Source organism: Ruditapes philippinarum, unplaced genomic scaffold, assembly GCF_026571515.1.
Source record: "Ruditapes philippinarum isolate M1 unplaced genomic scaffold, ASM2657151v2 ctg1554_1_1_1_1, whole genome shotgun sequence".
Lineage (NCBI taxonomy): Eukaryota > Metazoa > Mollusca > Bivalvia > Venerida > Veneridae > Ruditapes > Ruditapes philippinarum.
In genome coordinates, this window is record NW_026867169.1 from 7107 (window position 1) to 35044 (window position 27938).

Sequence of the window (27938 nt, forward strand, 5' to 3'; positions counted from 1 at the left end):
TTAAATACAAATATATACATTTTATGTAAACACATTTATTTTTGAGATAGCCTGATTTAAGTTATATCAATATTTTATGCAATGAACATTTGAAATGTGTGGCTGTTAAATAAATTTATTACGTAATATGTACAAAAGAAATTCATGGAATAATTCTTTCACAGATGAGTTAGTTCTATAAATAGTAGTTCTATAATTAGATTCAGATACATTTACGGATATTAAAGAAATAATGACTACACGGCTCAAACTTTCAACATGGCAGTGTCTAATGGCTACCCGTATCCCGGCTTCACAAATCCGTATGTACGTGGGAAGTTACCGTCAGTGAAGGGTCGTAATAGTCGTAAAATGTGCGCAGGACGTATATTCATCTTTCTGATACTGGGTGTGATCCTCATTGTGCTCGGCCTCGTGTCTCTAGGACTGTACCTGAACGTGAATGGATCGACCAGTTCCAACCAGTACACCGAGATCATGCCGTTATACATTACGTCCGGTTTTGTGAGTATATTTTAAGGTTTATATTATTCTTTATTAAAAATTTTTGTTCGGAAGCTTAGTGGCAGTTAACCATCATGCCTTTGCAACAGGTTTTAAGTTGTGCTCGGCAGCACGTTCTTACAGTCTGACTCGACTTTATACTGTTACATGTACCTACTTTACACGGCAAGTCTAATTTAACAAATTAAGCAGTTGGTAAAGTATGAAGAATGTTGACTTGTTACTTACTTTGGTATTCTCCAGCAGTTTTAAATTCATTTCACGTATGAGGTCCTGCACATTTACACACACTAAGACTCACCCCTCCCCAGACTCACCACCCTCTTACGCTGGTGAAAAGTATTAGAAGGGGACTTTCACTTTTGGATTTTATGTTAGTTTATAGTGTTATGGTTTTAATTGAAACTCACAATTTTCAAAAGTCACAATGCAACTGTCACAACTTTCATGGCACAGGGCTCTCTTTTCTGTTTTGGTGAACTAATACCTGAATCTGTAGGAGGCAGAATTTGCACCTTCTTTCTTCTTTTCCTACTAACTATTAAAGGGAGATAATCAGATCCAGAGCCCGCGGGCATATTGAATTCTTTCATTTCAAGAAGCTACCCAAATACACTAAGGGTAATTTTAAACACTTGATCTAAATAGAGGACAAAAGGGTATCAAAGGCCATCTTCATCCTACACTTAAAAAAGTTCACTTTGGGTTATTATCACCACTTGAGTGTAGTTATCTTTCCATTGTACTCAATCTTTTTAGATATAGAAAAAAATCAAGTGTTATAAAATAAGATGATTAATTAAGATTATCCAAACCTCCTTACAAACATCTGAGTCACAACAAATTAAACGTGATATTATCATATTCATGGAACCACTTGCCCCTCACCGCTGTGGGTTCGAATCCGACTTTTGACTTTGGATTCTTTCATGTCAGGAAGCTATCCAGCTAGCGTACGGAACGTCGGTGGTTCTACTCAGGTTGCTCATTCAATGCCTGAAATAATGCACGGAGGGGCACCTGAGGGGTCTTCCTCCACCAGTAAAGCTGGAACGTCGCAAATGACCTATACTGTGTCGGTGTGACGTAAAAACGTAAAAACAAACAAACAAAAACAAATCATTATTCATGGCATTAAGAATATTTTGCCTTACAAGTACATGCACATGTATCCATATGAATTTTTAATTCTTCAATGAAAACAAAAAACTTAGGCTTTTATATAAAAAAAATCAATTTGAAAAGACTTTACTGAGGATTTTCGGACATTTATTTTTTGGTTGGGGTTTTAAGTCGCACCAAACATAGAACTAGCATAGGTCAAATGGTGACGTTCCAGCTTTAATGTGGTTAAGGAAGAAACCTCCGGTGCCTCTCCCCTGCAATTATTTCAGGCACGAAAGGGCACTCGAGCAAAACCACCGACCATTAAATAATAGCCAATCTTTTGAAATATATTACTAATTCAACACAACTCAACATCGCATTATCAGCACTAATATAAACAAATAAACATTTATTGCATCTGTATAGATGAAGTACTATAAATAAGGAAGTGTTTCATTTTTCTCTCATTTAATACTTCTATTATATAACTCCTGTTTTTCTATTTGTCAGTGATACACAATTGCGTGGGAACATTTTCTTTTTTTCAATCTATTTATATATAAATTCTAACATAGATGATATTTCAATTAACATTTAAATTATAAATATAGATTTAGATAATTATATGAGTCGTTTATTAAAGTTATATTTTAAGTTTGTTCACATGTCTTGAAGTAAAGTAAGGTCAAAATGTTGAGTGTGGGTGGGTCATTACAAGAATAAAAATAGAATTATAAAACAAGCTAATTGTTTATAGTCATGAAGTTAAGTGAGGTCACTATGTTAAGGATGTGGGGGTCAATGCAAGAAAAATAATTAAAAAATTTAGAATTTTAAAATAAGCTTGAGAAAAATGAACAAAGAACACACCAGTGTCACCGCATTTCAGATTACCAGACCCCTTCTCAGTGGCAAATATAATTATTTTTTCCAAATGTTTTAACAAAAATGCCAAATCAAACTAAAATTTCGTATAACAAAACTGACATGTTTGCTGGAGGTCAAACACATGTCATTGTCAAATTTATGCTTTGAATGATATTTGCATATTTCAAAATACTATGCCAAAATTAAGAGCATGAAGGGGGTTTCAAAGGTACCAAATATTTTTCCCAATTTAACAAGCAATTTTACCACGTAAAATTTCCCAAACTAGGCAAGGTACTTTTATCCCAAAACGGCTAGGAAAAATCCTGGAACAAAAACAAAATAAATTTGAAATGGGGATACAAAAGGTACCAAATGTTTTCTCAATTAAGCAATTGTACAGTGCAAAATTTCCAAAAATGCGCAATGTACTTTTATCCCAAAGTGGCTAGGAAAAGGCCTGAATTTCAACAAAAACAAAATTACACAATAACATTTGAAATGGGGATACAAAAGGTATCAGATATTTTTATGCCACCGCAGCATCTGCGATGCGGTGGCATATAGCGATTCACCTGTGTGTATGTGTGTGTGTGTGTTTGTTTGCGTGTGTGTGTGTGTGTTATATAGATTATATAGTGAAATTAAAAAATCTTCTTGTGAAAAACCACTAGTCCAATTTCAACCAAACTTGGCAGGATTGATCCTTGGGTGAAGGGGTTTCAAAGTTGTTCAAAGAATTTCATTCCATGCAGAAATCTGGTTGCCATGGCAACCAAAAGGAATTAAAAGAATAAATTTAAAAAATCTTCTTGTAAAGATCCAAAAGGCCTAGAGCTTAGATATTTTGCATAAGGCATTGTCTGGTAGACCTCTACCAAGATTGTTCAAATTATAGCCCTGGGGTCAAAATTGGCCCCGCCCCGGGGGTCATTGATTTTCACTATATGTACATATAGTAAAAACTTAAAATACCTTCTTGTAAAGACTGAAAAGGTCTAGAGCTTAGATATTTTGCATAAGGCATTGTCTGGTAGACCTCTACCAAGATTGTTCAAATTATAGCCCTGGGGTCAAAATTGGCCCGGCCCCGGGGGTCATTGATTTTCACTATATGTACATATAGTAAAAACTTAAAATACCTTCTTGTAAAGACCCAAAAGGCCTAGAGCTTAGATATTTTGCATAAGGCATTGTCTGGTAGACCTCTACCAAGATTGTTCAAATTATAGCCCTAGGGTCAAAATTGCCCCTGCCCCGGGGGTCATTGATTTTCACTATATGTACATATAGTAAAAACTTAGAATACCTTCTTGTAAAGACCCAAAAGGCCTAGAGCTTAGATATTTTGCATAAGGCATTGTCTGGTAGACCCTTACCAAGATTGTTCAAATTATAGCCCTGGGGTCAAAATCGGCCCCGCCCCGAGTGTCATTGATTTTCACTATATGTACATATAGTAAAAACTTAAAATACCTTCTTGTAAAGACCCAAAAGGCCTAGAGCTTAGATATTTTGCATAAGGCATTGTCTGGTAGACCCTTACCAAGATTGTTCAAATTATAGCCCTGGGGTCAAAATCGGCCCCGCCCGGGGGGTCATTGGTTTTCCTTATATGTATATAGTAAAAACTTTAAAAAAAATTCTTCTAGCAATTGACAAATGCTAGAGGTTAGATATTTTGCATGAAACATTGTGAAGTGAACTTCTAGCAATATTGTTTTTGAATTATAGCCCTGGTGTTAAAATTGCCCCCGTCCCAGGGGTCATTGATTTTAAATATATATATAGTAAAAAATCTTATTGTTTGAAGGTACAAGGCTTAGAGCTTTAATATTTGTTAAATGATATCATCTATAGGAACTCTACCAAAGTTGTTCAAATTTTGCCTCTAGTGTCAAAATTAGCCCCGCCCCGGGGGCCATAGGTTTTCCTTATATGTATAAAGTAAAAACTTAAAAAATCATCTTCTTTAAATTTACAAAGATTAGAGTTAAGATATTTTGCATGAAACATTATGTAGTGAACCTCTAGCAAGATTGTACAAATTATAGCCCTGGGGTCAAAATTGGCCCCACCCCCAGGGGTCATTGATTTTCACTATGTACACATAGTAAAAAAATAAAAAATATTTTTGTCTGAAGGAACAAGGGATAGAGCTTTGATGTTTGCTATATAATATCATCTATAGGTCCTCTACTAAAGTTGTTCAAATTTTTCCCCTGGTGTCAAAATTGGCCCTGCCCGGGGGCAGTGATTCTCATTATGTACACATAGTAAAAACAGAAAATAAAACAAATGTTTTCTGAATGGGAGAAAGCTACAGCTTAGATATTTGACTTGAAATGTTGTTTGGTGGACCTGTATCAAGATGTACCTAGATTTTGTTGATGTGACCTACTTTCTTGTCCTTTGATGTACAGCTATGACATTTGAACCCTGTGCACAGATTAAGATGTAAAGTGAACTTTGATTTCAGCTGACCTAGATTTTGACAATTTTCTTACTGTGTTGTCCTTTTGATGTAGTCATGAAATTAAGGCTATGTGAAATATGACCTTCACCACCAAATTCACTAGACTCGAGTGCATTGATATATTTCTACTCTGATCTTTTATTGAGTTAACATTAGATTTAACCACTAATCTGATAATAAGAATAAGATAGGTCAGGGATCTATGCTTTATGACAATCTTTAAAATTGTAAAGAAACAAAAAAAAATCTGTTCCTACACTACTATTCAGTGCTGTATTAATGCGGTGGCATAGCATTTTTCTCAAATGCAATCTTGTTCCCAATTAAAACTGGTCAAGGTACCCCAATTAAAACTGGTCAAGGTACCCCAATTAAAACTGGTCAAGGTACCCCAATTAAAACTGGTCAAGGTATCCCAATTAAAACTGGTCAAGGTACCCCAATTAAAACTGGTCAAGGTACCCAAATTAAAACTAAAGACAAGGTACTTTTTCCCAAAACTATTAGGAAAAGGCCTGAAGTTCAACAAAAAACAATATAAAAATTGAAACGGGGATAATTGAAAAATGAGTCCGACTTCCTAATCAGCTTAAAACTGTATTGGAATGAGCCACTTGGTAAAATCACACACACACACACAAAAAAGCTCATCTTTCTCTACTAGCTAAACAATCAGTGCCTGCTATTTCTCACCAACCTACTTGAAGACTAATTCAGCAACTATTTTCCCACGCTCTCTAATCAGAGAACTACTGCAAGTTCTTAAAAGCAAGGGCCATTACAAAAGTTGTTATAGGTACGTTTTATAGAAAATGCTGCCTTCTCAATAATCATTGTTTAATATGTAGTACATATGTATACAGGATTCGGTCCTTGTGTTGACTGTATTTGTCTGTCTCACATTAATCAGTTAGTTGAAAGGAATTGTGTTTATTTATGTTCTGTCTGTCTGTTTGTTTGCTTTTTTGTCAGTCAGTCTGTTTGTTATTTGCCTGTGTGTCTGTGTGTTTATTATTCTGTCTGCCCGTCTGTCTGTCTGTGTGTTTGTTATTCTGCCTGTATGTTTGTTTGGTCTGTCTGTCTTTTTGTTATTCTGTCTGTCTGTTAATTTGTTATTCTGTCCGTTTGTCTGTCAGTTTGTTATTCTGTCTGTCTGTCAGTTTGTTATTCTGTCTGTCTGTCAGTTTGTTATTCTGTCTGTTTGTCTGTCAGTTTGTTATTCTGTCTGTCTGTCAGTTTGTTATTCTGTCTGTCTGTCAGTTTGTTATTCTGTCTGTCTGTCAGTTTGTTATTCTGTCTGTTTGTCAGTTTGTTATTCTGTCTGTTTGTCTGTTAATTTGTTATTCTGTCTGTTTGTCTGTCAGTTTGTTATTCTGTCTGTTTGTCTGTCTAACAGTTTGTTATTCTGTCTGTGTGTCAGTTTGTTACTTTGTCTGTCTGTCAGTTTGTTATTCTGTCTGTTTGTCAGTTTGTTATTCTGTCTGTTTGTCAGTTTGTTATTCTGTCTGTCTGTCAGTTTGTTATTCTGTCTGTTTGTCAGTTTGTTATTCTGTCTGTTTGTCTGTCAGTTTGTTATTCTGTCTGTCTGTCAGTTACTATTCTGTCTGTTTGTCTGTCAGTTTGTTAGTCTGTCTGTTTGTCTGTCAGTTTGTTATTCTGTCTGTTTGTCTGTCAGTTTGTTATTCTGTCTGTTTGTCTGTCAGTTTGTTATTCTGTCTGTTTGTCTGTCTAACAGTTTGTTATTCTGTCTGTTTGTTTGTCTGGCAGTTTGTTACTTTGTCTGTCTGTCAGTTTGTTATTCTGTCTGTCTGTCTGTCAGTTTGTTATTCTGTCTGTTTGTTATTCTGTCTGTCTGTCAGTTTGTTATTCTGTCTGTTTGTCTGTCAGTTTGTTATTCTGTCTGTTTGTCTGTCAGTTTGTTATTCTGTCTGTTTTTCTGTCTGTTTGTCTGTCAATTTGTTATTCTGTCTGTTTGTCTGTCAGTTTGTTATTCTGTCTGTTTGTCTGTCTAACAGTTTGTTATTCTGTCTGTTTGTCTGTCTGTCAGTTTGTTATTTTGTCTGTCTGTCAGTTTGTTATTCTGTTTGTTCGTCTGTCATTTTGTTATTCGGTCTGTCTGTCTGTCTAACAGTTTGTTATTCTGTCTGTTTGTCTGTCAGTTTGTCTGTTATTCTGTCTGTCCATTTTTTATTCTGTCTGTCTGTCTGTCTATCCATTTTTTGTAAATGATGGCATACTAGTTCATCCTTTGCTGTTATATCTTCAGTCTTCAACCCTTAACCTGCTGAATTTATTGAATAGACTTGTCCTGTTTCCATTTTTGGAACTCTCCAGTACCAATTTTGGGGATATGAAGATAAAATATAAAAATGATCAGCCAGTAGTCACCTTGGGGCAGTAATGCATTAACTTCTATTAAACTATATAAGGAGTTAACCCGTTACTGTACTAAGGTGAGGATTTGCAATTTCAAATGCCGCAATTGTAAGTAACTTAGTGACTTGGAAGATATGCTGCTAGTAATATGACCAGAGTAGCCAAAGCTAGACTGTCTGATCATGGTCTGCACTGCTTGCTTATAAACCGTCAGTACCTTAATTTTGTCTAAATATGCACCAGTCTAAGGTGATTTAGAGCCTGGCCAGAAAGTACACATGTGACTAGCTCTATACCAGGTGGCAAAGGCTTGTAACCTTCTCCATTTTCATGTATTTGAAATAACCTACTTTTTTGGATGTAAAAAGTACAGTTGTGCAAAAAAAAACCCTGGATAATTGAAACCATATTGAATGCCCCTCGAATCAGTTTCCCTCCAATTTTTTCAGGATTTATTTCAAGGACAGATGTAAGATGTTTTATACCCTTTAGACAGTTAGAAAATTAAGTTTACATTTCCCACAATGAACAGTTGTTTCATTTTTGAAGAAACTGTTTTAATTGCTAAATCTATTAGAAACTTAAGCAAGTTTGATTTGATAGACATAAGCTGGCAGTGGGATTGCGAAATATTGGGTTCTATGATAAAATAATGCACATTTATTAAATGTGCTATTATAATGATGTTGTACATTGAAGTGTCAGAATGACGGATAATGATGTGTTCAATAAATTTTTGTGCGCCATTCATTTTGAATCAGTCTGTCATTCATTTTGAACCGGTCTGCCATTCACTTTGAACCAGACCACCATTCATTTTCAACAAGTCCGCCATTCATTTTGAACCAGTCCCCCTTTAATTTTGAACCGGTCCGCCATTCACTATGAACCAGTCCGCCATTCATTTTGAACCAGTCCGCCATTCATTCTAAACATTTTTAGTCCGCCATTCATTTTGAACCAGCCTGCCATTCATTTTGAACCAGCCTGTCATTCAATTGGAATCAGTCAGCCATTCATTTTAAACATTTTTAGTCCGCCATTCATTTTGAACCAGTCCGCCATTCAATTTGAACCAGGCCGCCATTCATTTTGAACCAGTCTGCCATTCATTTTGAACCAGTCAGCCATTCATTTTAAACCGGTCCGCCATTCATTTTGAACCGGTCCGCCATTCAATTTGAACCAGGCCGCCATTCATTTTGAACCAGGCCGCCATTCATTTTGAACCAGTCTGCCATTCATTTTGAACCAGTCAGCCATTCATTTTAAACCGGTTCGCCATTCATTTTGAACCGGTTTGCCATTCATTTTGAACAGGTCCGCCATTCATTTTGAACCAGTCTGCCATTCAATTTGAACCAGTCAGCCATTCATTTTAAACCGGGTCGCCATTCATTTTGAACCAGTCTGCCATTCATTTCAAACCAGTCCGCCATTCATTTTGAACTGGTCCGCTATTCATTTTGAACCAGTCCGCCATTCATTTTGAACCAGTCAGCCATTCATTTTGAACAGGTCCGCCATTCACTTTGAACCAGCCTGCCATTCATTTTGAACCGGTTCGCCATTCATTTTGAACCGGTTCGACATTCATTTTGAACCAGTCTGCCATTCAATTTGAACCAGTCAGCCATTCATTTTAAACTGGGTCGCCATTCATTTTGAACCAGTCTGCCATTCATTTTGAACAGGTCCGCCATTCACTTTGAACCAGCCTGCCATTCATTTTGAACCGGTTCGCCATTCATTTTGAACCGGTTCGCCATTCATTTTGAACCAGTCTGCCATTCAATTTGAACCAGTCAGCCATTCATTTTAAACCGGGTCGCCATTCATTTTGAACCAGTCTGCCATTCACTTTGAACCGGTCCGCTATTCATTTTGAACCAGTCAACCATTCATTTTAAACCGGGTCGCCATTCATTTTGAACCAGTCTGCCATTCACTTTGAACCGGTCCGCTATTCATTTTGAACCAGTCAACCATTCATTTTAAACCGGGTCGCCATTCATTTTGAACCAGTCTGCCATTCATTTCAAACTAGTCCGCCATTCATTTTGAACTGGTCCGCTATTCATTTTGAACCAGTCCGCCATTCATTTTGAACCAGTCAGCCATTCATTTTGAACCAGTCCGCCATTCATTTGCAACCGGTCCGCCATCCATTTTGAACCGGTCCGCCATTTATTTTGAACCAGTCTGCCATTTATTTTGTACAAGTCTGCCATTTATTTTGAACCAGTCCGCCATTCATTTTGAACCGGTCAGCCATTCATTTTGAACCAGTCCGCCATTCATTTGCAACCGGTCCGCCATCCATTTTGAACCGGTCAGCCATTCACTTATAACCAGTCTGCTATTAATTTTGAACTGGTCCGCCATTCATTTTGAACCAGTCCACCATTCATTTTGAACCGGTCCGCCATCCATTTTGAACCGGTCAGCCATTCACTTATAACCAGTCTGCCATTCACTTTGAACCTGCCCGCCATACATTATGAACCTGTCCGCCATTCATTTTAAACCAGTCTGCCATTCATTTTGAACCAGTCTGCCATTTATTTTGAACCAGTCTGCCATTTATTTTGTACAAGTCTGCCATTTATTTTGAACCAGTCCACCATTCATTTTGAACCAGTCCATCATTCATTTTGAGCCAGTTTAATTCTGGCGGCCTGCATCATTTTTGTGCCTGAATTTAGGCTCAGTTGGACAGTTTTCCATTTTCATTATGACCTTGACATTGAAGGGCTTTTACCAAAGACTTACGTGCCGGCTGATCATGGTCTGCACTGTTTGCTAATTCAGTCGATCAGTACATATTTGAAACTTTTCCTTAAAAATGTTATGACTGGTTTTGTTCATTTCCAAAGATGGAGAAGTTCATGTACATGTATTTAATATGTTAAAACTCCTATTGAACTGTTCCTTATTCAAAGTGGGGTAAGGGTGAAGTATATAATTATTTATAAATAATTACAGAAATTTTATACACAGGGTAACTGGGTTGACATAGAAGCAAGGTTTTCATTAAAAACTGAGTTGGTCTGTTTTAATTTTGAGGTGGTCAAATTTGGTTGTGTAAATACATAGAAGTACTGGGACTGGACAGTGATTTCCAAGTGTACACCTCCTAATGATTAACAACCCTGAAAAAAAGCACCCGTTTATTTATTTAACCTATAACTTTAAGCCTGACCAGAGTTTTCTCGGGATCAGCTTGTGTTAAACTTACGTACATTTGATCAAAATGGTGAATTTATACAAAGGAAATCAAAATCGGAAGTTCTGACAAAATTTAATGAAACAGAGTCCTCTCCACTTTAAACAGCATCATTTATTTTTAAATTCATTTAAATAAAGCTTACAGCAATGCAAAAAATTAAATTGATTTCCGAGAGAGAACTTCGCTACTGAGCGAGAGAGAGAATTATACCTAGAAAGACGTGCGAGGGGTAAGAGTTCCTATCAAAATTCTGTGAGAAAAAGTCTGCCAGTGGTTTCTCAGCGCAGCTTTTTTCGAGATTTGATTGAAATCTGAACTCTGAAAGGTTTTTATGCCGAAGAAAGTTTTATGCTATGAATCATAATAATAACTGTTTTTTCTTTCCGATTTACGATTTGCTGTGGCGGAATTGAGATAAGCTGTGGTGTTTACTGAAAAAACGTGGTCTAGGCGTTATTGTAAACAATAAATTGTTTGTTTTGTTTAATTTTGTTTTTGAAGTGCATTTATAGAAATTATTTAGTTACATTTACCAGTGTTATTGTTTTCTGTTTCGTATTGTTTTGGAAGTATAATATTACACTCTAATGTTTCAAGCCAAACATTTAAGAAAATATAATGTTTGAAGTTGTTTGTATATTTAGTTTTTTTTTAATATTGGAATCTGTAAACAAAAGATTTATTGTAGAGTTATATATTAAAGTATGAAGTCAGGGTGATATTTTATAATGCATTGTGCATTGTGATGCCGTATTTCAAGCCTTTTATTTGTAGAAACAAAAACTTTAACTTCATTTTATCTTCATATGATATTATGTTATTCACTAACAAAACCAACAGTATATGAATTGTACTTTTTTCCTTAACATAAGAAAACATTTCGTTTTAGTTTAAATATATCTTGTCAACTGTCGTTCTGAAATGTTATAAATTTAATCCTTACAAATCTTCAGGCCGACATTACATGTATTTTGTTTGTGACTCGGGCATTTAATCTTAAAATCCCTGCCCTGTCACCCATTTAAACGGGACTACAAAAGGCGAACAATAGACACAATTACCGCAGGGACGTGTTCCATTGTATTCCGCCGATGTTAACTTCCGACAGTCGAAAAAACGTGACAATATCTGATTTCATGATGCTCGCTTAATTTTCTATTTAAGCCGATTTTAAGATCGGATGATAAAACTGGAGCTTTTGTAAAAATTTAACAGATTGTTGATGAAACAATGCGTTATCGATGCTTTAATTATTTAATTGGACAGTAAATATTGCGATAATATCGGATATACGGTTTATTAATATATATTAAATAACAAAGATAAAGCCTTGTGAGATTTGTCAATTAGAATTTATCAGTATGTGTAAATAGTAATATAAACATTATATTATATATCAGTAATTAATGCCCTGGGAATAAATCTTTACTTATAAGACTTATAGTCCCTGTAATGTTACTCGCAGTCTTTGATATTCTTGTATTTTGATGCAATGAATTTGTGATTTTCTGTCCAAAAGATATAGCTTTGTACAACAGTACAATGTAACTGTTAATACTGTACATAATATCATTAATCTCAAATAAATTTTTATTATATAATATTAAATTTTATAAGCACTTATTTGTTTAGAATATATTAGTCTTCTGTTATTTTATGACCAGTGTTTGCCGTTATTGTTAAAATCATGCCGCCACTGTTGTAACTCTGATAATTCTTTTGAATTGGGAATTTTTAAGCATCAGGTGAATCATAAGAAAATTGGGAAAATTTTAAAAGCATAGATTTTTTTTCAAGATAATATTGGGAAATTTCAACATTTTTCATAAATTAGGAAGATTTGAGGGATTTAATTTTAATGGTTCGATCCTGTTGTTTAATTGCAAAAAAAACCTGCTTTCCTGAGTAGAAACATACAGTTTGGGCTGAATTTTAGTTTAAAATTCTTTTTCTGAAGATGATAATTAAAATTTTTTATTATTATAATATAAAACAAAGGTTATTTTATTTGAACTGGTGGATGATGGAGGGGGAAGGGGTTTGTATACATTTTTTGAGAGGGGAATTATAGGGCCAAATTTCAGCCACAAATCAGCCCTTAAGATGTGTAGTAATAGTACATGTACATCTTACAATGTCTTATTTTGCTATCAATGGTTTGTGTATTACACTGTAAACCTTTTGATTACAGATTCAAGCTATCGCCCAAAAAAAGTTATGTAATATTTGTATAACTTGAACAATGACATCTTGGTATGATGTAAATAGATTAGTAGATGACATTTAAAAGATAACGTGGAGACAAAAACACACCAAGTTTTTATCCTTTGATATCAAAGTTACATAAAAGTTAAACATAATATAAAGTTGTCAAGATTTTTTGTTCTACATATTGTTAAACTCATTCTTTTCTTTCGTTTTTTTTCTTCCTCTCAAAGTGGCCATACTGTTATTGTGATGATAATTTCTTCACTGAACCATTTTAGGCAATTACCTTTTACTTTAGATGTAAATAACCCGAAAATATTTTTGCCTTTTGTCGAATTGCACCTGTCGATGACACTAGTCATGTGACCAAGCAGTAAATTAAAGGCACTCTACCATAGTTATAAGTAAAATGTTTTACCATAGTTATAAGTAAAATGTTTACGATGTTTATAAAAGTTTGTGTCATGTACAAAAAGTGTTTTATGCTTTTAAATCTTTAATTACATGATGAAGAACCAGATGGGTTTGAAATTGGTAAATCTTAATTGAAATATTATCCATATTAATCCGGTGTTGTCATTTGATTTCTTTGCATTCATCCTTTTTTACCAGTTTGTTATGTACCTTAATTATGGTGCTAAATTTGTGTAATTCTGGACTGGATCTTCTACTAATTGGGGGCAGACCTGATTGTTACTATATTTATCCCTTATTACACTTAATAAATTTATCTTAAACAAGATGAGCCAAAATATTTCAAGAAATAAAAATTTGAAAATAACTGATGGTTATAAAGAAAGAGGGCTTCCATTTAGTACTAAAATTTGGAAGTCAGAGACTGCAAAATCTCTCACATTGGAAGTCACATTATATAGATAAAAAAGGAAAGACATTACATTTTGGAAGTCAGTCAAGCCAAAATCAAACTGTCACTAACGGGTGCCTAGAAGGAATACAACAACAACAAACTGCTCTCACCCCATCCCTTCATCTCTTCAAAAAACACAAAGAAAAAAATATTGAAATAAAAATACAACAGAAAATATTAATCCACATTCTCAGTCCTTAACCCATTAATCCAAGATTTCCAGTTTCCCCCCAAAATTTCCTATCTCGTGCCAGTGATGGGCATTATCTCACTGTTTATTTGGTAGTACACCTTTTTATAACATAAGTACGACTTTGGTAAAATTATTTGAATCACGGGGAAGATGAAATTTTATCTCATCTTTAGCAACAGATTTTTTTTTATTAATGCATGCTTCACTTACTAGCCAAAATGTTTGACTTTTTTTGTGATACCTATTCCTTATATACTGAACGTAAAAAGAATGGTAGCTTGTAGATGAATATTTAACTTCCATGGGACATCTGTAATGCAGTCATATGCATGTACAAATAATAATAAATTATTGTTTTAAGCAAATTGTCCAATTTAAACACTTTAAATCATTTGTTAAATCAGGTATTTACTTCTATTTAATACTGGTAAGCAGGTACTTGCCCAGTCTAGTATACCTTTTAGCCATTTGTCCTGAGTCTAATGTATACTTCTTAGGCATTTAATGTCCAGTCTGGTATACTTTTAAGGCATTTGTCCACTCTGGTATACTTTTAAGGCATTTGTCCAGTCTGGTATGCTTTTAAGGCATTTGTCCACTCTGGTATACTTTTAAAGCATTTGTCCAGTCTGGTATACTTTTAAGGCATTTGTCCAGTCTGGTATACTTTTAAGGTATTTGGTCCAGTCTGGTATATTTTTAAGGTATTTGGTCCAGTCAGGTATACTTTTAAGGCATTTGTCCAGTCTGGTATACTTTTAAGGTATTTGGTCCAGTCTGGTATACTTTTAAGGCATTTGTCCAGTCTGGTATACTTTTAAGGCATTTCTCCAGTCTGGTATACTTTTAAGGTATTTGGTCCAGTCTGGTATACTTTTAAGGTATTTGTCCAGTCTGGTATACATTTAAGGTATTTGTCTAATCTAGTATACATTTAAGGTATTTGTCCAGTCAGGTATACTTTTAAGGCATTTGTCCAGTCTAGTATACTTTTAAGGTATTTGGTCCAGTCTGGTATACTTTTAAGGTATTTGTCCAGTCTAGTATACTTTTAAGGTATTTGGTCCAGTCTGGTATACTTTTAAGACATTTGTCCAGTCTGGTATACTTTTAAGGCATTTGTCCAGTCTGGTATACTTTTAAGGCATTTGTCCAGTCTAGTATACTTTTAAGGCATTTGGTCTAGTCTGGTATACTTTTAAGGTATTTGTCCAGTCTGGTATACTTTTATGACATTTGTCCAGTCTGGTATACTTTGTTTTTGTCCAGTCTGGTATACTTTTAAGGCATTTCTCCAGTCTGGTATACTTTTAAGGCATTTGGTCCAGTCTGGTATACTTTCAAGGTATTTGTCCAGTCTGGTATACTTTGTTTTTGTCCAGTCTGGTATACTTTTAAGGCATTTCTCCAGTCTGGTATACTTTTAAGGCATTTGGTCCAGTCTGGTATACTTTCAAGGTATTTGTCCAGTCTGGTATACTTTCAAGGCATTTGGTCCAGTTTGGTATACTTTTAAGGTATTTGTCCAATCTGGTATACTTTTAAGGCATTTGGTCCAGTGTGGCAACTTTTAAGGTATTTGTCCAGTCTGGTATACTTTTAAGGCATTTGGACGTCCAGTCTGGTATACTTTTAAGGTATTTGTCCAATCTAGTATATTTTTAAGGCATTTGTGCAATCTGGTATACTTTTAGAACTCAGCAGATCATGGTTAATTTACATTATATTCATAGAGACTCAGGGCGTACACTCAGGATGGTTTGTATTTGGGCCTGTAGATTAAAATATCCCCCTAGTCATCCTTGGCTAAATGGTTGTTTTTGTTGGCACATCATTCTGTTGCCTCAGAAAAAATGAAGACCCTGCGTACACTAATTCTTGGATAATACAAGAGTATAATTATAAACGCAGATACATTATATAAGAGAAATATTTTTAAGCCAATATAGGACCGAAAAAGGAGAAATATTTTAAAGGCCAAAGGGCCGGAAATATGCACAGCAATCTGTGATCCAGTACATTATATTTCCCATGGATGGAGGTTAATCGTACATAAGATAAAAATTGCTGTATATTTTATGGTAGCTAACTTTTGTGACAAACTATAGATAGTGTTATATTTGGTAAACATTTTCTATACGCGTGCTAGACACGCTTGTCGCTTGTGCTGTTAATCGTTTTTACTGTACAATATATTTCCCATTAAATATAATAACTAAATGGTAACTGTATAAAAGTTTGGTTTGATGGCGACTGATTTACTGTACCGGCACGCTATAGAAATTACCATAATATATGTTATTTACATAATAATGTATATAGTTTTTAGTAAGAAAATGTACAAGATTTGGTTGAAATTTGTGAAATTATCCTTATTAGGAAAATAATTATTACTGGTAAATGGTTATATACACACATGTATATATTTATATTTTGCTTCCTGAATGGAAAACTAGGGTGTGTGTGTGGGGGTGGGGGGGGATGGATAGCCAAAGTCATTGAATCCTCTAAAATTTTCTTCAAACACCTTCTAACACCTGTTGTCTGACTTTGAGTCCTGTTCCTTTGTACTCCCTTTGAAATCCTTGTTGTTACTTCCTCTATACCTCAGTTGTTGTTCATTGTGATCTTTTTCTTCAATATTACTTTGTTAATGATTTCTCAGGTACTCTAATTATTTACACCTATGTCAAAATATTCAACTACTGTCTTTTTCCTACCTTCCAGTAAAGAGAGACCTTTTGTTACCTTTGCATTTTATTACCACATGACGGCTGATATTTGACTTAAATTTTAACCCTTACAACACTATATAGTTAATATGATCAGAACCTGCTGTGTGCCAGTCGACCTGCTTCTGTTTCATTGATGCAGATAATTGCTGCAAAACACAATTAATTATTACATTTACAATTAATTATTACAATTACAGTTAATTATCACATTTATAATTAATAACATTTTGTTACATTTTCAATTAATGATTACATTTATAATTAGTTATTATATCTATTATCATTTCCATTAAAGACAATATGAAACATTTGAGAATTTGTATATTTTCAGGTTATATTAGCGGGAATTGGCGTTTCTACCTTGTTTTGGAAAAGATTAAAAGCATTGGTAAGTTAAACGGATTTCATTACAGCAAAGACCGACCTTCAAAATTTGGTGCTTATAGTGAAAAGAAATCAGATTCACTAACAATAAGTTTCTATGATATTGAATTATACCATATACCATACAAAGTTAAACAAGTTTAGAAGCATAATCCCGACAGGGACTTTGGACTCTATCATATGAGGAAGCTATCTAGCTTAGGCTTACAAGACGTTGGTCAGGTACCTGTTCATGCCTGAATTAATGCACGGAAGTCCACCTGAGGTCTTCCGCCACCAATAAAGCTGGAATGTAGCCATTATGACCTTTACTGTGTCCTGCGGGGTAAAATCAATCAAACAAATAAACTTGATAAAGACAGGAAATTTTAATTATTGTTGGTTTTAAGTGGCGGATTAGCGAAGTGGTTAATGGGTCTCACTGTTTAAGGACCGCAAGCCGCTTGGATTCAACCCTTGTCAAGGGCAAGCTTTTGTTTCCTTAAGCAAGAAACTTCAAACTAAATGCTTAGTACTGGTTGGTTCCAGGAACATGGATTTGAGAATGTGTCACAAATTCCAACTAAAATAAATACCGTATATAAACTTAGGTTGTTGGTTGGTTTGTTTGTTGATCGACCTGGACCATTTCATGGTGTACCGGTATGGTATTAAATTAAGAAACCTCATGAAATAACAGATTGATGGATACACCATGCAAGGCAAATTGATTTAAATTTTTATCATGACATACATTTACAGGTTAAATTTGACTTATCAATAAGTAATCTCAATGTTTGACAGAGTAATGGCCCCTTTCCATCTTAAAATTGTGAAACTATAGATGGTGTCTAAAAGTTAACTCTTTCCTGCAAGAAGGCAATTTTAATTGCGGGTATATTTAAATCACTTTAAACTCTAGTTTATTAGAAATGTGTAACAAAAAACCCAAGATGTATTATTAATATTCTGTCACCAATTTTTTTTTGGTATTAATTATAATAAATACAATATCATGAACTTTAAGATGTGTAGAATAGTTAGTTTTAAATATAAATTCAAGTTATTGTGACTTAGCATTAATGCAACAGATTGCTAGAAACCTCTAATTTAAAACGCATAATTCTAAATTCTAGTAGGGTATATATTTGTGAAGAAAAAGAAAATGTACCCATACACTTTTGAATAAGCTATTAAGCCGACCAGGGCATTTTTTAATGAATTTTAGAACGGCAACAATAAGTCTTGACAAATCTTGAGCATCCACTTTTGTCATAGCTTTGCGGTTTAACGTTGGTTGCTATGGCAACAGAATCGGGCTTGATAAAGGTTTAATTAAATCGCATTTAAAAGTGGTAATTTAGGAAAAAGATTAACGGCTTTCTCAAAAAAAAAAATTTCTCCCCATGTTTAGAATAGATCTTTTTTGTCAACATTGAGGGAGCATGTGAATAAAATCCCTGATGATATCAGTTGAAAAATTTGTATGGAAGAAAATTTAAATAATGAATAATACAAATGTATGAATATATTAAATGTACAAATATATAATATTATGTATGAATGTGAATTAAGCTAGTTTGTATTAATTATGTTGCTTCTTATGAAGTGCAATGTTAAAAAAAAAAAATAGATCACATACTCAAAAAATAGCTCTCGCATCATTTTGTTAAAGGACCTTTTAATTTTCATTTTTGTCATGTCGAATGACTGTGGCATTTAAAGGTATGCCATTTCATCTATTCTGAGAAATACAGACCTCCACATGTTTAAATGTTTAAAATCATAATATTTACAGTTTATATCCACTAAGTATTTTTATTTGTTTGGGTCGTCAGACCAAACAAATAATGGTAGCGAAATTTCAGAGTCTGATGCTGTTAATTGCAAATGCCGAAAGTAGGCCGCTTTTTTACGCTGTTACTTCCCTTATGTACACTTACACCGAAAAAATTCAGGGGAGATCACTGCGTAAAGATGGTCAAATGACAGGCACATTAATTTTCAAGCCAAATAATTCCCGAATGGTCGAAGATTTCTAATATTGTTTTACCCTTTATAGATATACATGCTTATAATAAGCTCCATGATTATAAACGTCTGTGTTAAACAACAGTTAGCGTCGAAATATTATAAGGGTTACAAACCCTAATTTAGAATAATATGGTTTTCTTCAGGCCTTTTACATATAACTTCACCGTGGCCGAGGGGTCTGGAGTTCAAATCAAGGAAGGCAAAACTTTTTTTTTTCATATTGTTTAAATCAAATAAACATTGAATTAAATATCAGTGTTGCAATTAGTCTTAAAGCCAATTAACTACAATTAAAACGCTGGAAAGCACTGGTGGCACTATACAAAAACAAATACAAAAACAAATTGGTTTATAATCTCACAACCTTCACCTTTCTGACATTCTGAGACCCAAACAAGTTCAGCGCCTTCTGTGCTTTGATTTTTCTTGGCAGTCAAAAAATTTATTTTTCTTTTATCAGTCTTTCATAAGTTGACAATGTACAATACGAAGACTTATATTAATCAAATGCAATTTTTGTGATAAAAAAGCACCCGCATTAACAGAATTGTTATGTAAAAACAGTATTTTGTCTACTTAATTATGATTTTTTTCTCACCCTTAGTATACTTAATTTCTGTGATGGATTTTACCCAGCTTTGAAAATAGAACAGTCCATTTTAAAAATTAAGGGGATTTCAATATCAAATTACAAATATCAAGCCTAGTAAGACTAATCACTTTCAGTTCAAAAAGGTTGAAGGTCACTTGATCAAGCATATTTCTGACTGAGTCATTATCTGCTATAAATATGGTAAAGGGACACAACCTATTAAAATTATTGTCTCAGTAAATCTGGAGTGACTTCCCTTGAATAGAATTTTTTATTAATTTCTCATCATAAGTAGATAAGACATAAGAAATTAGCAGAATTTGTAAAATCATCATTTTACATAGCAAACGTTTTGTTGCATGACTCATTTGCATAACTGAATGCAAGGAATTCTTTCATTTGAAGATTATTTCGGCTTTGTATTTCCACTAAACAAGAGTTTTATTCCCCATGTAAAATTTATGCGGAATTTTGATATATTTGTTTATCCATAAAGATTATTGTACAGATATGAAGTATGGGGTAATAAAGTATTTTAATTGTTGAATTTTCAGGTGTTTGTGTCGGTGATTATCTGTGTAGCCACGGGGTTCCTCTGCGGTATAACAGCTGTTCTCACGTGCACCCACGTGCTTCAGCCGCTTCAAACATTTAGGACATGCCGCTATTACCTATCGCAAAGATTATGCCAGTGTCTGTCACCATACAAGAGAGACATGCTGAGTTTGCAATATTCTGAAAAAGGTTTGTTATAATTTTGGTTTTCTTTTCAATCATTCATCAAAGTACTCCGTTTAACCTCTACTGTTTAAAGGTTCATGACTGTTTAATTTAGACACAAAAAATGTTTGTGCTCAGCTCAGATATAAGTTATGTGATTAATTTTGTCAGTAAAGCTGCATAGCCGTCTGTTACTAAGTGGTTACGGTTGTTTACTTCAAACCACTTGCTCCTAACAGCTATGGGTGTGAAGCCTGACTGGTACTTTGTATTCTTTCATGTGAAGACGCTATCCAGCTAGCTTATGGAACGTTGGTGGTACTACTCGAGTGTGTGTTTGTATCTGAAATAATGCAAGGAAGGGCACCTGAGGTCTTTCTCCACCAATAAAGCTGGAGTCCCCATATGATTTATACTGTGTCAGTGTGAAACCCAACCAATCACTAAAGCTGCATGCCTCCAGATCAGCCAAAATATTTCACATTGGTCAAACTTAAGAAAAATCATTTTAAAAATGTACTGAGATTTTAAGAAAAGGAAAAAGATTCGAGCCTCAAGTTATAAGTTACATGGTCATGCTACATGTATGTTCTATTAATGACTGATTTTGCAGTATATACCACCAGAATCTACTTCATGACTAACACAGTTACGGCTAATTTTGCATATTTTGACCTCTTCATGATAATTTACATGAAATGTAAGTGCAGTTTGCAATGTGTTATTTTTTTGTTTGTCCACTACACACTATTTTAATAAGTGTTGAATTTACTATGAATAAGACCAAACAACAACAAAAAACCCAGCCTTAACAAAAAATAGAAAGAAAAGATAAAGGACAAAAAAATGCAAAAAAAAAAAAAAAAACACCAACAACAAGAAAAAACAACAACAGCAAAACAATAACAACAACAAACAAATCCCAACAAAACAAGGAGGAAAAAAAGAAAATTAATTTGACATTTTACACATCTATTTGCAGGTATTGATTGCCTTATAGGAAAACTTTTTCTAATGTATTATTTACAACAATAGTTCCTTTAGTTATAGACAGATGTTGTAATCGTTTCCATTTTACCGTAGTTACTCTAAATAATGCACCATTGCAATAATGCACTGTTGCTGAAATGGGATTGGATGTTGTTTCCAATAATCTATAATTTTTATATGCCATGTTGTTCTTGAAATGTTTTGTAAGATTTTTATATAAATGTAGGTATCTTTAAGGTATTTTGGTCAAGAAAATAACTTTCTATCTGGCAAAATAGAATTTGACCCTTTATTTTGTTTTACAGTGTTGTAAGCTTCACTTTACTTACAGTCATGTATTTAGATATCACCAATATGTTTGCCTGTACATTATTTCAATGTTAAGTAGGTACATTGTAATTCCCATAAATTAATTAATGCAACTGAATGTCTTCAAACATTTCTGATCCTATCAAGTATGACAGATGATTCTATTATGATTTATAGTATATTTTTTTTTCTTTTACGCTGACTGACTGGTCACACGGTCAGCATCTGTTGTGGCCATCAAGCTTAGAATAAATTACATACTTCACTATGCAAGTGTCTTTGGAATCTTTCATGTGAGGAAGCTATCCATCAAGCTTACGGAACATCAATGGTTCTACTTGTATGTCCTTAATTGCCTGAAATAACACAGAGGGGTACATGAGGTCTTCCTTTACCTGAGTAAAGCTGGAAAGTCTCCATATGACCTATAATGTGTTGGTGCAACGTAAAATCCAATAAAAAAAACAACAACAAAATACATACGGTATTAACAGGCAACAAAATATGAGCAAACTGGTGCATTATGTTTAATTGAATAACTACGGTAATTGATTCAGCTTCAACGTAATCCAATTAACTACCTGCATTTTACTGCTGTATGATAGACTCCCTGTATATAATTACCTTGATTGTTTTACAGTGCTTTATTTGGGTACCTATGATTGTTTAATTGTGGTTTTTGTTTCATTTATTTAAGAAAAAATTACTAATATGATATTTGTTGACAGTATGTGCTGGATATATTTTATCTGTTATATGTAATTTTCAAAAGGTATGGTACTTGTAATATAGATATTATAAATTTACATAATAATAGCAGTTATTTACTATTAAGTGGAAAAGGTCAGGAAAAAAAAGTTATTTGTCTAGCTTACAGGACAATATTATGTGGTTCTTAACTCAGGTGCCGAAAATAATGCACGGAAGAGCACATGAGGTCTTCCTCCATTAAACTTAAAGCTTGAAAGTTGTCATATGAAGATTGACCTATACTGTGTTGGTGTAACGTTGAATTTGAAATAAAAGAAAAATCATGTGGTTAAAATTTTCTTGAATAAGATTATATTAAAGCTAGTGAAAATGATGTTTACAAAATGTTACAAAACAGAAAGAAAATTCATAATGTCTTTCAAGAGAGAACAAATTTTAAGTATTTGGCTTGAATAGAAAAAACAGATGCCTTGATAATTTAAATGACATAGTGTGTTGAGATTTCATCATCTTGTGTAGTTAAACTGTTTCTGCATTAAGGTGATGATTTATTCTAAATTTTTGTGTTTTATTCTTAAAGGAAAAAAAAAATATTTTAGAAGACACAAACAGTGTCTATTCTAGGATTTGAAAAACAGGGGGGATTTTTTTCGAAAAGTGAGAATTTATTACATTTGTTGATTTTTTCCCTTCTTTCTCTATGTAAAATTCTCCCCCTGCCTCTGGAAAAATAGGGGGGAATTCTGAAAAATAGGGGTGAATCCCCCATCCCCCCTCCTAGAATAGACACTTGACACTAAGTAATAATGTATGATTTTGAGCTGATAGTATTCAAGCACGCTCTTGTTAACTTATATTTATATACATTATATATATCTTATGAAATATTGCTCTAATTTCACTGATGCATCATAATCTATCATTTCATTACATACTGTGTATCAATTATTCTGTCAATACGTTTATCTATTTTTGAATCACAAGTACGTTTAGGAGCGGTCGGTACTGGTCTAGACGAAGAAGATTAAACAGTTTTTGGCTGTGTATGGTCGTGTTTCTAACTGTGATATATCACATCCTTATTGTGCTAAGGGTAGATAATACAAATTAACAAGTTAGGGTAAGTGAATAGAGAAAAGTAACTCGAACATTTAACACTTATAACAATTAAATGCGAAAGACCAAAGGTGTTAAACGTCTTGTTTAAGGAAAGAAAGTCCGCATAAGGTTTAACCCTAGCACCCTAGTCACCGTATATTATGAAGGTTAAAAAATCTTTTTCCCTTGTAAAGTTTGTTTTTAAGAAATAAAGATCGCCTTCTGTAAAGGGTTTAACCCAAGTAAAACTTTTTAAATGTCAGCAAACTTTGAAAGCATATTGAAATCACTTTCTTTGTGTTTGATCATTGGGTTCAGATTTTCTTTCATATTAATTTTTGCAACCCACGGTTAAGAATAATTTTTTTCCCATTTACACATACTGATATACCATTATAGTGAGGCGTTTCTTTAAGAATTTAACTCAGAATGAAACTGTTTTATCTCTGAAGTAGTTAAAAGTCAATAATGATTTATTACCTATGTCTATGATTCATTCACAAGGTGGTTGTTTTGACCACCATGTGTTTGTTGCCACCACATGTAGATCATGAATATGTTAAGGATTTTACCATTTACACAATGATCATACCCGTTGTAGCTGAGGGGTTGCCTCTTAGAGTTAAGGCATCAGAATTGCAGCCACCGTTCATCTCTGCGTGATTGTAAAAGGCAACTAAATGGGTTTGAATTACTGGAGTCTATGCATCTCTTAGCTCCAGCAGGTGGGTTGGTTTTGACCCCTGGTGTTGTCAGCCAAAATCATCATTTCTGTTACCATGTTACCTAAATTGTTTCAGTGCACCAAACAAAAACAAAAACACAATGATCATTTTCAAGTTTTTACACCAAATAAATCCATAAATTGGAATGAAATACAGTATGTACAGATGACCCAAGGACACTATTAAAATTAATAATGATGATATAAAGTTATATTTTTCATTATCTATTTTCAGGATGAATCATATGAGGAGGTTTACACTGTAAGTGGAAGTTCTTCCCAAGATCACTCTGATAGTGAACCAGACATAGCAACAGTGGTCGCGACCTTGCCTAGAGGTCAATCAGGTGTTGCTAAAAATAGTATACTTGTTACTAAAAATAGCACGCCATCTCAGGGTGCTTCCAGGGACGGTTCTTCATTGAGTGTGTCACAAAGTGTTTCATCCACAACGGGTAACCAAGTGGGACCAGTTGCTTCAAGGAGCTTGTCTCCACAGCCACTTGTTCAAGGTCAAAATGTTCAAGGTCAGAGGTCAAAAACTCCGGGACTAAATGATTTAGCTAAAGAGAGTTTAGCGAATAGATACAAAATAAATAAAACTCCAGACAGGGAGTTAAACATTCGGCAGAGATTGTCAAAGACACCTGATCGTGAAATAGGTGCAAGCAGACGGTATAGTTTCTCGGCATCAAAACGTTTGAGTAAGTCATGTGACTCGTTAGATTCTTCGGGAAACGGAAGTAGGGAAGGTGCGGTCAACTTCGACTCTGTACCGAGTTCTGGAAAAAGTAAGGGAAAGTTAAAAGAGCATCGAAGGAAAGGTAAAAGAGCTGCAACTGTACACACGTTAGATACGGACCAACTTCTGCTCATTCTGAACCTGCAGATGCGATATCTGCAAGAAACCAGGGAACAGCAATCGAATGGTCCAAGTAATACACAAACTGGTCCAAGACGGGCAATAACCCCACAACCTGTATCGCAGAGACCGATTATACCTCAGAAAGTACGTTCACATACACCACAGCCTCGAAGAGCGAACCAAAGAAACAGGGACCAGGGCAATTTTAATACGTACACTCAGAATTACGGCTGGAATGTTCAATCTCAGGGTGGTGTAAATACAGTTAATAGTGAAAGTAGTTCTCGGAGAACTTCAGAATCGAGTGAAAGAAATTTGGACGCGGTTACTGGACCAAGTAAAGGTCATTTTGTTTACACGCAGGGATCTGGTGTTGGATCTGAAAGTTACTTGTTGTCCCAACAGATACACAAAGCAGGACCGAAAACAGGGGAGGGTTATCAACCATACATTCATAAACAGTTTCAAAATAGTTCCGCAGATAATGTACATTTTGTCACATACTCTGACAGTATGCTGAATAATCCATCAAATAAACCAAAAACTCGCGCATCTGTGCAGACGCATTTTCTCCCCCCGCAACCTTTGAGACGTGGAACGCACAATCAACTTCCTCCGCAACCAGTTTCCCGCAAGAAAATCGCGGAACAGCAGTTACCTCCACAACCTGTTCAAAGAGGAACCTCTGCATTTCACATTGTTGATAGGAATAGCAAATCAAGGAGCCCTTCGATATCAAATGATAGAATTTCGGAAAAAATTGATACCACGCCAAAACGTAAAACAAGAAAAGACTGTGCTGACATTGCCATAAGAGAAAATTTTAGTTTAAATGCAAAAACATTCATATTAAAAGAATCTATGAACGAAGAAAATAATTCCGGAAAAATGGTTCAGCCACAGTTGAATCAGAATCGAGAAAAAACAAATTTTATGATGAAGCATGAAAAGTATTTTCCCGTAGAAAATCTTCCGCCATATTCCGGTCCACCGTCGTACAAGGAACATGTGTCATCGTGTAGTACATCGGTCACATCATCGTTATCATCGAATCCGGACGATGTCTACAGCCTCCCAAAGAGAAGAGTTCTTACGGAACATGAAACTGCTGGAAGGCACAATACTGACAGTATAAACATTGCAAATACTCAGCAATTTTCATATGGTGCTAAAATTTATGAAAATGCTGAAATTACGTTAAGTGATAACTTTCAGCGGCAGGTACGAAGTCAAAATCAAGAAATTATATACAGTAGCCCGGCTAAAAGTAAAGTTAAGCAGTGCATAGTGCCAGAGGACTACTATACACAAATTGGTAAAGTTAGTCGCGATAATAAATATACGAGCCAAGTCAGTGACGAAGCATCTAGCAGAGAAAGGAGGAGCCTTGCACAAAGAAATATTCCCGAAAATGTGTATGGAAACTCAGGTAGTGAAATTGAACAAAACGTTCCTGTTGAGAGAAACGTTTCCGGAAATATATATGGGAATGCTAATAGTGGTCTTCAGTATTCGTATAATCCAACTTTTCACGGACAGATCGCTCCCGATGCCCAGTATAACGACTATGAAGATGTTTACGATACTCCAGACAGTGTTCCGGAACAGTTAGTACAGAAATCCACAACCAATGGTGGCTATACGTCGTACTCGGTTAATACGCAGGGTATGACTAGTGCCGCACAGTTGACACCAAAATCCAAATCAAAAAGTCCCAAAAAAGTGAATAGATCTCATTATCCAATTTCAAGTGTTCAGGTCAATACGCAGCATATGGATTATGCTGATAGCGATAATATTAACGCAAATAAACAGATATCTGATAGTGTTGAAAATGTTCACGCGGAAAATATGAGAAAAATTCCGAGAATCAAGTTAAATGACTATGATGTAGCTCCTGCTGATATCTTGGAAGACGATGTGTTTATGAACGAGGAAGCAAAAGTTTTGGAAACTAGGTTAAAATCTGATGTGAATTTTAATAAAGTTACTGAAGTTGGAAGTGAAAATATGAAGAGGGGGTACCCTCCACAAAATCATGATAATTACCAAGAAATTTCAGACTTTGACGTGGTTAGTGAAAATGAAGGACCCAATGAAGCAGAACCTAACTTTGTGAACGAGGATTCTGGATATATGAAAATGTCACTTCCAGGAAAAAATGTAGGAATACCTGACTTTTCCACATCATCAAATCAAATAGTTCCATTATCAGCCAATCAGGGGGAGTTTTCAGGTCATGTGACTGAAATAGCCAATCAGGGTTTAGGAAGACAGTTGCCTGATGGGATTGAGCATGCCTCTAGTGAAGAAAATGAAGAATATGAAGAAACAGGCGTGTAAACGAGATTTTCATAATTATATCAATAGATGTATAGACTATAGATAGATATATACATGTGCTAGGGAAGAAATATTTACCTTAGATCCTGAATGTTAATTAATTCTTCAATTTTTTTTTATTGATACTCACAATTTTTGAAAGTCATTGGTTGTGTTAATATATAACTTAATTATATATTTTTTTATGTCACATTTATGAAAAATGTTAAAGTACTGAGTGCTTATTGCTTTTAAAAGTTCATAGTGCTGATATTTTGTTAAATATTATAGTAATTATCGTAAAATTCTTATTAAATGCCCCTCCCCTAAGAAAGTTCCGCCCCCACCCCCCAGATTTTTTGATAAGCGAAAAATCTATTCACCAGTGCTAAATTCTAGAGTAAACCCATAACTTTATTCAAATCCTACAGAATCCATTGTATTTTATAGTTAACACAAAAATGTTGTACATATAGGTCACATGGGAGTCAATGAAACTCTCAGTCACGCAAAGGATGCAATGTTTTGGCCTTCTATGGGAAAACAAATAATAAATAATAATAAACAATAAATTTTCTCTAAAACTTTAAAAGTTTAACACTTTATAACATTATTAGGAAAACTTGTTTAACACCAAACATATTTAC

General features: G+C 34.5%; 1 protein-coding gene across 1 annotated transcript; it reads left to right on the forward strand.

Annotated features, from left to right (window-relative positions):
* Nucleotides 1-27834, forward strand: LOC132735135 (uncharacterized). Its single transcript, XM_060722036.1, has 4 exons — nucleotides 1-504; nucleotides 16895-16951; nucleotides 20107-20301; nucleotides 24340-27834. The coding sequence occupies exons 1-4, from the start codon at nucleotides 259-261 to the stop codon at nucleotides 27310-27312; spliced, it is 3471 nt and encodes a 1156-aa protein (XP_060578019.1). The 5' UTR covers nucleotides 1-258; the 3' UTR covers nucleotides 27313-27834.
* The last annotated feature ends 104 nt before the right edge of the window (nucleotides 27835-27938 follow it).

What these genes read in the sequence shown, in the direction of transcription:
- LOC132735135 (XM_060722036.1), top strand. Translation starts at nt 259, where the DNA reads ATGGCAGTGTCTAATGGCTACCCGTATCCCGGCTTCACAAATCCGTAT. An exon ending in TATACATTACGTCCGGTTTT is followed by an intron (nt 505 to 16,894) that starts GTGAGTATATTT and finishes GTATATTTTCAG; the next exon opens with GTTATATTAGCGGGAATTGG. An exon ending in GGAAAAGATTAAAAGCATTG is followed by an intron (nt 16,952 to 20,106) that starts GTAAGTTAAACG and finishes TTGAATTTTCAG; the next exon opens with GTGTTTGTGTCGGTGATTAT.